Genomic DNA, 12207 nt, shown 5'->3' with positions numbered 1-12207 from the left:
ACTCAAAGCTCAATGCTACCCAAAAAAATAATCCAAAATGGAAACGAAGATAAAGATATCAAAATCAGTGAGACGAGTTGCATGCCTATAGAGTGGCACTCTTCCTCGTCCATAGTCACCCCAGACATTAAGGAAAAGCGTTCGAGGCTCTTTTAGCAACTTCCACGTCTCTAATCTGCCGCTATCATGTACAAACCAGAAGGACTGAGAACGACCTCATTACCATCCAGGACAAGTCCACTCAACCGTAGCTCCCCTGCTGGTCAAGCACGTGGCATTAGTTCTTGCTACCCACTGCAGATATCAGCAGGTCCTGTCTGCCTGCTCTTATCGCCTCTGCCCACCATCTCTTATCTTAATAGAGATCTGACTGTACACCTGCTGTGCGCTGACCTCCGGTGCGGCCCCTTCTCCTTATCGGCCACCCACCACCCCCTGCTTCCTCTTCCTCCGTCAGATCGAGCCCGGCTCCCGAGGGGGGCTTGGGAGCCATGTTGGAGAGGCTGGTAAAGTTTATGCTAATGTAACGGGTGTGAATCCGTGAAACTCACTCCTCAAGTATACAACAGGCCACCCGCGTCAACGAAGAGCTAGTTTTTCGTTGGCGTAGCTGGTAATGGTCACGCTTGGCAAGTCAGAGGTGGCGTGTTCGAGCCCAGAGAGTGGCGAACATCAGCCCGTGGACCTTGTGATGGAGCGTGGCCACGTCTGTTACACTCACACACAAAAAACTGCAAGGTATCACTAAGCACTGAGACACAGACGAGCAGACCTGGCCACCCAAATCAAAAGTTGAGGGAGCACTACCATGAATGTGAGGGTAACATGATTTGCTTTGCATAACCAGACCACCCACTTAAATTCATCTTACATAAACATATCAAGTGGAACATAATTAAGGACCTTGTAGACAGCATGAGATTGCATAGTAGGCCTGAATACTACTGCACCTTTTACCTGTCTGGGTTGGGGTTTCATGATTTGTTCTAAGAGTGAACTTAACAAGAGCAGCAACAGTATGTGTCCAGGATTAGTATTATTGAGGCTACTTCACATGAAGTACGAAATATGCACAGTGTAGGCTATTTCCAACACTGTTCAATTAGAAAACTTGTACATAATATACTCACAACTGCCAACAGGGGAAACAAGTCAGACAACACCGGATTGAGCTCAGTTCAGATACTAACAGCCCTGTCAGCCATCCTATGAGATGGCAGTGAGAGTTGCACTTTTCGAATCACACCACCAGGTAACTAGCTTTCAGGTTGTGATGAACCCTCCCCTTCCCTCTCTCTCCAGTCCCCAGGGCCCCTGACACAGCTCAAGCAGCAGTGAGCATGCAGGAGGCGTCAGCCATTGGCCACTGCCGACAGGGCATTTGGCTGGCAAAGTAATTAACCCGGTGGAGTGGTGGTTGGCGTGGAAACCGCTGGCTCGCCGTTGCTCCTGCCTCTGTATTGATGGGGTGTTGTATCCTGTCTCATCCAGCTGCCTTCTGCCTCGCTCCCTTCAACTGTTCCAGTCAGCAGGCCTGCTGGGACCCGTATGGGCTGGTGCATTCGTCCAGGGTTGGTGCACGGAAGGGGGGGGGGGGGGGTGCTGGGCTGAAGAGTGAAGTAAGTCACCATTACTGGTGAGGCTCAGAACTGATTCGTGTTTGACTAGAGCAGCCAACGTCACCGGATCTGCACATTAAAGCTTTCATGTCCTCCGTGTGTGTGTTGCTCTCGCTGTTGGGGAGACAGGACTGAGGTTTGGTCATGAGCAGCACACAGACTTCCCTTCATCTCTACTCACAGGGGAAAGGGAAACACAGCCGTGGTCTATTAGACTCTCGACCACCTAATAGACCACACGTACAGCCAATCAGATGCTCAGAGGGGTTCAGGTCAGAGGAAGAGGAGTTTCTGGTCCTGTAGAACCTAACATTTGACATTTGATCAATGGTTGCATACCATGTAAGATGTATTTGTACTATATTTGCACCTTCAATCTACGTCAGAATGACTGCAGACCTTCTGAGTACCTGCAATTGTTCAGTGTCCCAGGACTCTGACGAGTTTGGTGGACTGGCGCACGGGGCATATGCAATACCCTGCCCCTCAGCAGCTTCTCAGTGAGAAGAAAACACACACACTGACACACAAACACATGCACAAACACACACACTGACACACACACACACACAAACACAAACTGACACAGAAACACACACACAGACACACGCAGTTCAAAAACTCTGAAGGAGTTGAAACATGATGAAGAAGCACACCATCAATCCAAAGTTGGCTGGACCCCTACGCGTGTCGCCACAGCCCAGGGTGCCACATCTCCTCACTGTTTCATTAGCGTAAATCCCATCTGTTTATAAAGTCATCAGATTCCTGGAAACGCCTCGCCAGTGTGCCATATCAGCTGCCTGGCGCCGCGCCCACGGCTGCCTGGGTTGTTGTTTTTCCCCTCCATTTTGTGTCAAAGATTAAAAATAGCGAGCGGCGTTCTGCAGAATAAGCAGTTAGAGAATTCTGGCTTTGATGGTGTGTTATCCTGGAGAGGCCAGCTGTCACCTGGGTCTTAGAAGGAGAGGGCACACAGCAGACACGCAAAACTGCAGCGGGGGCGAGACTTTGGCCTCAACACAAACCTGTGTGTGTGTTTGTTTGTGTGGTGTGTGGGAGGGAGGTGGCACTGGTTTTACTTACGGAACTGTTTGGGAAAGATTAGAAACCAGTGTTAAGACATGTTTTTGCTGACTAATCAGTCATCATCCATATCAGTTTTAAATTGAAAATCATTTAGAATCACATCAGGGTGTTTATTTCTGTGTATAAGGCACATGCAGTCACAAGGTAATATCTACTTTCCATTCCAAAGAATTTGGTCCATTACTGACTGTTAGAATGCACACACACAACCAGGTCAACAGAGTGATCATATAATTATGTCTGGTGCCTAATGTTTAATTAAACTTACAGGCAAACGAACAGTACTCTGAAAAGGCATCTTTACGCCTGGAAGAGAATTGCCAGGAGTTCTGAAGTAGTCTATGGATGTATTGTCAGAATGTTTCTAGATAACACCAGTGCTACCATCGGTCAGCAAGTCCCTCTCTCCTATCCAGCTCTTGGGGTTACCGACTACGCCATACTGTCGCTATGGAAACTTTGTCCCGAGTGACAATAAAGGTCCCACCCCGCAGTGCTGTTCACATCTGCAAGCTTGATCATGGAGGCGGAGGCCTCTGCTGTCGCAGGGATGACATCTGACTCTTCCTCCTGGGAATGACAGGACAGAATGGCTATGTCTGGGGAGGGCTCTGCTGGATCCAGTGCTGTGTCTGCTGGTTCCAGTGTGAGGGCTGTGTCTGAGGAGGGCTCCGCTGGTTCCAGTGTGAGGGCTGTGTCTGAGGAGGGCTCTACTGGTTCCAGTGTCAGGGTTGTGTCTGAGGAGGGCTCTACTGGTTCCAGTGTCAGGGCTGTGTCTGAGAAGGGCTCTGCTGGTTCCAGTGTGAGGACTGTGTCTGAGGAGGGCTCTGCTGGTTCCAGTGTGAGGGCTGTGTCTGAGGAGGGCTCTGCTGGTTCCAGTGTGAGGGCTGTGTCTGAGGAGGGCTCTGCTGGTTCCAGTGTGAGGGCTGTGTCTGAGGAGGGCTCTGCTGATTCCAGTGTGAGGGCTGTGTCTGAGGAGGGCTCTGCTGATTCCAGTGTGAGGGCTGTGTCTGAGGAGGGCTCTGCTGGTTCCAGTGTGAGGGCTGTGTCTGAGGAGGGCTCTGCTGATTCCAGTGTGAGGGCTGTGTCTGAGGAGGGCTCTGCTGGTTCCAGTGTGAGGGCTGTGTCTGGGGAGGGCTCCCCTGGTTCCAGTGTGAGCCAGAGTCTGACTGAGGTAGCCTCAAGATGATCATCCAGAGCGAGGGCCGCCTCCTCCCCCTCCTCCACTGTTGAACCCAGATCTTCATCAATGACTCCTTCCACCTCATGCCCCTCCTCCTCTACAGGACTCCGCCCCTGTGCAAGCTCTGCAGCTACCTGCTTCTCTGTGAGCAACGAAGTCTCAACCCCCCTCCGGTCAATCACACAGGCACGGCTGGACTCCGCCCCTCGGCTGGACTCCGCCCCTTGGCTGGACTCCGCCCCTCGGCTGGACTCCGCCCCTCGGCTGGACTCCGGGGCGTCAGGTGGGACAGGTGCGCCCTCACTGCCAACACCATCTGCTCCGATGTCACCGCCGGCTACATCCCGTTCCCACGGCGACCCTCCCAAGCATCCCGTGGCTCTGTCCTCTGATTGGACTGAGAGAGAAGTAAAGACAAGAGGTAAAGATGAGAGGTTGAGATTAGCAACAACAACAACAAGCCCGCCCCTCACCCACACAGACACACATACACACCCCAACCCATTTTTTATCCTGCCTGCTCGAGTGAGTGCTCTTAGATTGCGTAATCTATTGCTGTAATCTAATGTGTCAGATTACAGCAGCTCTCATCATTACACTAAATGTAAACTATGCTTCTAAATAAAGAAAAGATCAAAGGATTGCATTACAAGACTTTGCCATTTCTTTGGTATAGGCCCGATGCATCAATAAGGAAAGTTATTTCAATTACTTATGTGACTGACTGGTGAGCTTCCATGGCAACACGCTAAAAATAGTACCACAGGCACAGACGGGAGTGTGACGGCCCGTATCCTCAACGATGGCAACAGCTTAGTTCCCCTCCCCTCCAAAATATGCTCTCATTTAGAGGATTACTGACCCATATTTGCAAATGTGCAGCCAAAAAGGTTAAAGACTGCACGCAGAGTACCCCCGTTCCCCCACAGAGAGAGAGAGAAAAACATTGTTTTACCCGCCAAGCATACATATTTATGTGGGGCTCTCCTTAAAAAGAAGAAGAAAAAAAAGACAGTTTTTTGAATGTCAGAAGGCGAGAATTTGCTAGCATTTCCAAAATGCCATGGCATTTGAAGATCCATGGGTACTTATCCATCAGCACCAATGAGAGGCCAGGCGGCCGAGAGGAGGGGAAGAGGACCGGGTGAAGAAGATGTGGGAGGGGTCTAGGTGGCGGTTGGTTAGACCGTGCGCCAGCTAATTACAGCTTTCATGTGGTTGGCCAGGGCCGCAGTCGGTGAACGGGAAAAGTTACACACAATTACACACTCACCTCTGTGTGTCGGCGCTGGCGGCTGAGCGGGGGGCCGGGGGGGGCCCGGCGGGGGGGCCGGGGTTAGGAGCTCCACATGCTCACTCAGTGTAATGACATCACGCCCTCCTGATGCGGTTCCCCGAAAGAAGAACATTTGGGAAAGTTACCTCTCAAAAAAAGTTCCCGTGCTGCTCACGCAAACGCATGCATACGCGTGCGAGCGCATACACACACACACAGTTCTCAACAGACTACAATGAGACACCAAGAAGGCTTTCAAAAGTGTAACTTTAGGCTGGATGGGATGGAGTCTATATGATCTGTTAGTATGGTTCCAAAACACTATAGCCACCATTTGAAAATGACTGCTACACAGTTATGAAAACCTTGCTGGCCTAAAAAATATATTTACTATTGAATAAACACCATCTGGTAAGATAATAAACATTTTTCTGAAGATGAAATCAGTCTTCATGATGAAGCTCTGAGAGGTTAAAAAGTCAGAAGACATCAAAATCTTTTCAAATGGATTTAGTGTTTCGGAATGAAACACGTATGGACACACCAAAGAAGCCTGCGCTCACGCACACGCACACACACACACAGGGCTGTGTTCACAGGAAGTGGCTGCAGTCCCTCTCATCTGTCTTCATTAGTGATGGCTGCACGCCTCCTGGGCTCACGCCATATGCTACTCACAGACGACCATGCACTATATACCAGGCTCCACACACACACGCACGCAGTACACACACACAGTACCACACAAACGGGTCAATGTAAATATGGATGACGTGGGATTTTGATTGACAGTTGACAGAACATCAACCCATGTTATGGGTAATGCTAGGTGCTACTCCGAATCACTTTCAGGACACTAGAATTAGGAACGGATTCCGTTTTGGATGACACGCATCCTTATTATTCCCGAGCAGGGAAGGAGACACACCTACGGCCCACCTGACAGAGTCCACTCTGCAGCCTCAGGGGCGTGGCCAGTAGGTGAGGGTGTTGGTTTTGAACTACAGCCCAGCACCACTGCTCCTGGAGTCAGGAGGACAACTTCAAGCCTGCTAACGTCACAGTCAGTCTTTACGGTCTTTTTAAAACTACCTCTGCACTCTTTCAGACAGGTCTTCCGCTCTCCAGACTGAGGGGGTTTGAAGGATCTTGTGCATCTGTAGGAGAACTTGTAGTAGGTTGTATATCTATAAAATAGATTGTAGGTGTCTGTGGGCTTGTGTGTGTGTTAGAGGGTTCCTGGGTGGGTGTGTGTGTTGGAGGGTTCCTGGGTGTGTGTGTATGTGTTAGAGGGTTCGTGTGTGTGTGTGTTGGAGGGTTCATGTGTGTGTGTGCGTTAGAGGGTTCCTGGGTGTGTAAGTGTGTGTGTAAGTGTGTGGGGGGGGGGGTTTGAGCCAGCAGTGAAGCGGTGCTGGTGATTAGGAATGCAGAGCAGGCCGAGCAGGAGCACAGCAGCTCCCAGCCTCATGGCGTGCACAGCAGGGGGGCCCCGAGACGTGTGCCTGCACCCTCCTGACAGCTGCCTATCCATCCTATAACTCCTCACTCGCACGGACGGAAATGTACACACACACATAGGATTTAAGAACACTGACAGCCAGACATGCACTCTCAACCACCCCGAGATGCATCTCCAGCGCATACGCGCACAGACACCGACCGACGCGCCCTCGCACGCAGCGTCGACAACCAGGGCGGGTCTGTCACCATGGAGACGTGTGTGTCCCGGAGAGGCCCTGCCAGTTGGAGGCGCTGCCTGCCAGGAGAGAGGAGCAGCAGCAGCCTGGGATCACTCAGGCCCTGCCGCTACGTCTAGCAGAGCTCCTCCGCCACCCCTTCACACACCAGTGCTGCCGTCAGCTCGCAGAACGCACTCGGCGCTCCCGCTGGCCTTTCATGTGTGGCTCTATGTTTTACTGCTGCTTCCCCGGGACAGACAATGGGCATGCCTAGGCATGCGTTTCACTGGGCCTGATTGACAGCGACTCCCAGAATCCATTGCTGGTTCGCCATGATAGACAGGGACCAAGAGTGGATTCCGGGAGTCGTTGTCAATCAGGGGCCTTTCAAAAAGGCACCGAGGAGTTTTGTTTGCCTGCCAGACAACTCAATCACCTCTAACACTCGTAGTGTCCTCTCAGTCGTAACCTTCTTTCATTCTTATCCATTTTTGCCGGCCTTTGTCTATCTCAACAACATCCCCATCCCCCCCCCCCCCTCTTCCGCTTTCTGGACTCACCAATCTCTCCCTCCCTCCTTCTCTTTGACTGTGGTGGACAGAGTCGTGAGTCACTTTGGGCCTCGTCTACAAATTCCCTAATAACAGCACATTCCCCTAAATGTGTTTGTAATGTGGGCAATCATTTTCAGTAATGGACGCTTGTCAGTTTTATGGTGGGGAGAATGACGGTCTCATGACAGACAAGCTTCCTCCAGACCCAGTTCTGCTCTTCTGGATGTGCTCCACACACAGCGCAACACTCCCCTCTTGTGGCCAAGATCAAATCTGTTCATAACATTTGGGTGGCTCGTCATTGCCTGGTCAACACCTCTTCTAAACAGTTACAAGTTTGAATTGAAGTTGTTAAGGAATCAACCCAGCGCTGGTATAAACACACCTTGCATGTGGATATAAAGAGGAAGTTGCTCTGAAAAAGCAAAGTCCATTCCACCCAATATCGTATGTACAGCAGTACTACCACCGTAATAGGTTGTTCCCTTTTCACTCTCCAATGAGTCAACCGACCATTGTACAAAACTGAGCAGATCCCAGCAGAAAATATGAAAGCACAATGGGGTGGTCAGTGAGGATGGAGGGCAAGATGGCCGTCGGACAGATGGCATGACGTGGCCTTTCTCTGGGAAGCTGCCCAGATGTGGCCTGGCACAACACCCAGACAGGAACAGGAACAGACAGAGATGGGCATGGAGGATGTATACGTAAGGCATCGAGAACACATACTCCCTATTCCCAATGACACGCGGTAGGTCAAGCCTGAACGGAGGTGCAGGAAGGAAAGAGACACCTGGTTAATAACAAAGCATCTCATTGGTCTGTTTGCTCAGGCATTTAGAAAAAGACCACTAAAAACGCAGCTGATTGGTTTAGATAGGTATTTTGACAAAGGACATCCCCCAATCACACAAAAACACACATACCTGGCAGACTCCATAAACCAGACACCTCCAAAGTCTTCAACTTCCGTTCCAGCTCTGCAACTCGGTTTCCCAGAATCCTAAGCGGAGAGGGTGGTAGTCAGCAAGAGAGGGTGACGTGAATCTCTAGCAGCGTGTACAGTTGAGTGTGTGGCAACATGAATTCAAATAATTGGTTGGATACCATGAACCTAAACCTGAACAAAAGGAGATTTAGCCTGTCTTTGTGAGGAGTCCAGCATAGGAACCTTGATCGATTTGAGTAAAGACCAAGGCAGACTAAGGCATGATGGAAGGCAGGTGTGTGGCTGGGCTCCACCTGTTGGTGTGGCGCTGGTGCTGGATCACCAAGTTCTTCTCGTGGATGGTCTCCAGCAGGGCCGTGGCCAGGGACTTGAGGTCACAGATGGACTGAGGCGTGGCCGGGAGACTGCAGCCCCGCTCCTCCATCAACAGCTCCTGCACTGAGAGGGGGAGGGGAGGGAGGTGAGGAATGGGGGAGAGAGAGAGAGAGAGAGAGAGAGAGAGAGAGAGAGAGAGAGAGAGAGAGAGAGAGAGAGAGAGAGAGAGAGAGAGAGAATGAAAGAGAGGGAGAGAGAATGAAAGAGAGGGAGAGAGAAATAGTTATTGACTAAAGTCAAGTGTCATTTGAAGAATGGATGCTCTGACTAGTCTTTAAGCAGTTAAAAAAAACTGTACTACATATGATCATTTACAATATATGTGAGTAGGTGCTGTTTGTGAGGCACCTTCAAGTTCCCACCTATGGAACTCCATTGGTGTTAAGGACCTACGATAGCTGAACTACATCAAACATTTGTCCCAGGTGTGGCTGTTTACCTTGTTTGGCAGATAGGACTCCTGTAAGGGCACTGCTGCTAGACTTTCCACTCACTTTAGAGTTCCTTCGTCTCTCCAACGCCGTCTGTCAACAGATACGGTATATTCAGAATCTCTCAACCACTTACACGTGCGTGGTTTGGAGTCAGATGTAGGTACTGTGTGACACAGAGGGACGTAAAGGACAGGATACTATGTTTACCTTGTACTTCATGATATTAGACTTGAGCAGGTTGACTTCTTCCTGGACTTGGTTGAACCTCTCGTGCAAATATCTAACAGAGACAAACACAGAGCATCAACAACATCTAGAAACATGTCATTTATAAGACTTTATAATTACTTAGTAATACTTGCTGCCTGGATAAGTTTGGCCAGTTTGGCAAGTCTAATCAAACAGTATGAGGTAGGTGCCGGTATGAGGTAGGCGCCCCTCTCACCTGTTCTCCATGCAGAGGGCGTCCACGTCGATGATGCGGCCGTCCCGACCGCCCAGCACGTGGTTGAGCTCCAGGTTGAGTCGCTCCGCCTTCTCCCTGAACGCGGCGCGCTCCGCCTTGACGTCCTGCAGCTCGTCACACATGGCCTTGACGGAGCTCTGCAGCTGCTCCATCTGAGGGGACGGGTTTTATATCCCATCAGTCACAGGTCATTGTGGGAAAACTTACAGGAAGTAAACCTCTTTTTTATTATAAATGGATGGATTTATGGATGGATGGAAGGATGGATTTTTGGATGGATGGAATGGATGGATTTATGGATGGAATGGATGGATTTTTGGATGGATGGAATGGATGGATTTATGGATGGATGGAATGGATGGATTTATGGAATGGAGGGTCCCCTCCCACCTGTAGCCCCGCCTCCTCCAGCTGGCCAACCAAGTCCTCTCTCTCGTGGGCGGGGAAGTGTCGCGCCCCCACCTCCTCGTCGCCCAGCCTCTGCCTGGTGATGGTCATTCTGAGGAGCTGAACACACACAGGCTGGGGGCGGGGCCACACAGCTACAACAACCACCACCATACCCCGCTGAGCTCACTAAAACTCCCACTTGAAGTTTTTTCAATTTCCATAGCCTGCGTGTGTATGTAGGTTTGTGTGTGCGTGTGTGTGTGTGTAGACCCCTAACCTTGTTATCCCCCTGCGCCTCGGTCAATCTCTGTGTCAACTCCTTCACCTCCTCTGTCAGCTTCCTCCCTCGCTCCCGAGAGTCTCTGAGCAGCTGGGCCAGGTTCACCTGCGGAGAGGAGGAAGAGGAGAGATGGAGGGAGAGGATGGCGGGGGGGGGGGAAGATGGAAGGAGACAGGATTGAGAGGGGGTCAGATGGAAGGAGATAGGATGGAGAGGAGAAGATGTGGATGGAGATAGGATGAAGAGGAGGAGAGATGGAGGGAGGCAGGACGTAGAGAGAAGATGAAGAGAATGAGAGATGTAGGGAGACGGGTGGAGAAGATAGATATGCCATTCCACAAGCCATTCCTTGATTTAAATACATATATTTATTTCTCTTTCACAAAGTATCAGGTTGAATACGTGTAACATATTTGCAGGGATTGTGTGCAGTAGCAACGTATTACCTGATTGCGTTTCTCAGGCGGTAAAGAGGGATCTCCATCCTAAAATGTAACACAAAGTCAATCCCTATACTTGGCTACAAACACATGTACATGTAGTTAGAATAAGTAGAAATATACCATCAAGACAGTATCCAAAAATACACAGAAAATAGTATGAAGCACAACCAAACAAAGTTGTGTGCACAAGCTTCCCTGCTGACTTACGATGAGCTCTCTGTACTTCTTCTTGAGTCCCTGGTGGCGTTCTCGCAGCTGATTGGCCATGAGTCTGTACTGATCCCTCTCTTGTTGGCAGGTGTCCAGCTCCTTAGACAGGATGAGGAGAGCCTCCTTCTTACTCTCCAGTTTACGCTTGCACACCAGGAACTGGGGAAACACACTCTGATCATTCAGTCGTTTTACAAAACCAAGAGGAGGACCAGAGGAAATGGAGGCCCAGTAAAGGAAGTCCCGGTATTTCAAATGTTTACATTTAAATGTCATGGTTTAAGTTAGAAACAGCTGGTGTGACATAAACGCCAGCTGTCACATGACTGATCAAGCCCCCACCTGAGCTTTTTTCACAGGTGAAGAACAAACATGCTGTGTCACGAGAAGTGATAAGAAACCACCCAGAGAACCTTATCCAGAAAAGACAAAGGCCAGACAAAAGATCACTTAAATGAGAAGAGGCATATCTTCCTTTATGCAAAAACATATAAAAGGTGATAACTAGCAATTGAGCTCATAAACTGTATTAAAAGCATACATTTATAGCATGCAAACTCAAAGCATATTTTAATACTGTGAAATGTAGCCACTGGAGCTAATTACTTTATAACAAGACTACATGAGACGGAAAAAAGCTTCGTGTCATACTGTATTGACATATTTGCAGAGACCCATAAGGGCCTACACAGGTTCCGACTTGAGATTCTGGAAACAGGTGGTCTACTATGCTGCTGGGATTGTGAATGAACTTGTTTAGCCTCTCTAATGTTATGTGCCCTACAAACACGTTTGCATTGTAAAAATATTATTCTGATGAATGATGATGATAATGGTGATTATAATGTGGATAATATGTTTTCAGTTCAGCTTTATTGCCCATATGGCAAACCTCAGAACATCGTCTCATTGCAAGCGCGACAGCCATCGTTGTGGGATTTAGTGCGGCTCACTCACCTCGCTGACCAGTCCTTGCCAGTCGCTCTCACTCCTTTTAATAGAATTCATGATTTCTGGCTTCTCGACACGTTATGTGAAGCTAGTTGGTGAAAATCGGTCGGCATCTGTGAGAATCATCTGCTTGCGTCCTCCGCCCTCTGCAACTTGTTACGTCACTCATCCGTGTACAGGTGGGCGGGCCGTCGGGGATGTCCGGGATCAATGAGATCAAACGTTGCCTACCAGCATTTCTTTCAATGATGAAGTGTAGTGAGTGACCTTCAAAATTATTTGGTTTGCGATTCAACTAAATTGGCTTAC

General features: G+C 49.6%; 1 protein-coding gene across 4 annotated transcripts; it reads right to left on the bottom strand.

The window, feature by feature from the left end:
* Nucleotides 1-2818: 2818 nt before the first annotated feature.
* On the bottom strand, nt 2819-12043 carry ccdc149a (coiled-coil domain containing 149a). Of its 4 annotated transcripts, XM_067261714.1 has the most exons (12): nt 11905-12043; nt 10945-11106; nt 10741-10779; nt 10292-10399; nt 10015-10131; nt 9604-9776; nt 9366-9438; nt 9164-9248; nt 8643-8787; nt 8327-8403; nt 5165-5272; nt 2819-4288 (listed from the first exon to the last, which is right to left on the bottom strand). In XM_067261714.1, exons 1-12 carry the CDS (start codon nt 11953-11955, stop codon nt 3141-3143), a joined length of 2286 nt encoding a protein of 761 aa, XP_067117815.1. In that variant the 5' UTR covers nt 11956-12043; the 3' UTR covers nt 2819-3140. The 4 variants fall into 4 exon arrangements, with proteins under 4 accessions (XP_067117815.1, XP_067117814.1, XP_067117816.1 ...); XM_067261713.1 differs by lacking the exon at nt 11905-12043 and having other exon boundaries at nt 10945-11466; XM_067261715.1 differs by lacking the exons at nt 10015-10131; nt 11905-12043 and having other exon boundaries at nt 10945-11466.
* Nucleotides 12044-12207: the final 164 nt, after the last annotated feature.

Source organism: Osmerus mordax, chromosome 23 (genome assembly GCF_038355195.1).
Source record: "Osmerus mordax isolate fOsmMor3 chromosome 23, fOsmMor3.pri, whole genome shotgun sequence".
In the NCBI taxonomy this organism is placed as follows: Eukaryota; Metazoa; Chordata; class Actinopteri; order Osmeriformes; family Osmeridae; genus Osmerus; species Osmerus mordax.
This window is presented reverse-complemented; position numbering and strand designations above follow the sequence as displayed.

Excerpts from the sequence above, each read along its gene's own strand:
- ccdc149a (XM_067261713.1), bottom strand. The coding sequence starts at position 11,223 with ATGACATTTAAATGTAAACATTTGAAATACCGGGACTTCCTTTACTGG. Across the intron at positions 10,400-10,740 it reads CGCCTGAGAAACGCAATCAG|GTGAACCTGGCCCAGCTGCT; the intron begins GTAATACGTTGC and ends TCCTCTCCGCAG. Across the intron at positions 9,777-10,014 it reads TGGAGGAGGCGGGGCTACAG|ATGGAGCAGCTGCAGAGCTC; the intron begins GTGGGAGGGGAC and ends CCGTCCCCTCAG.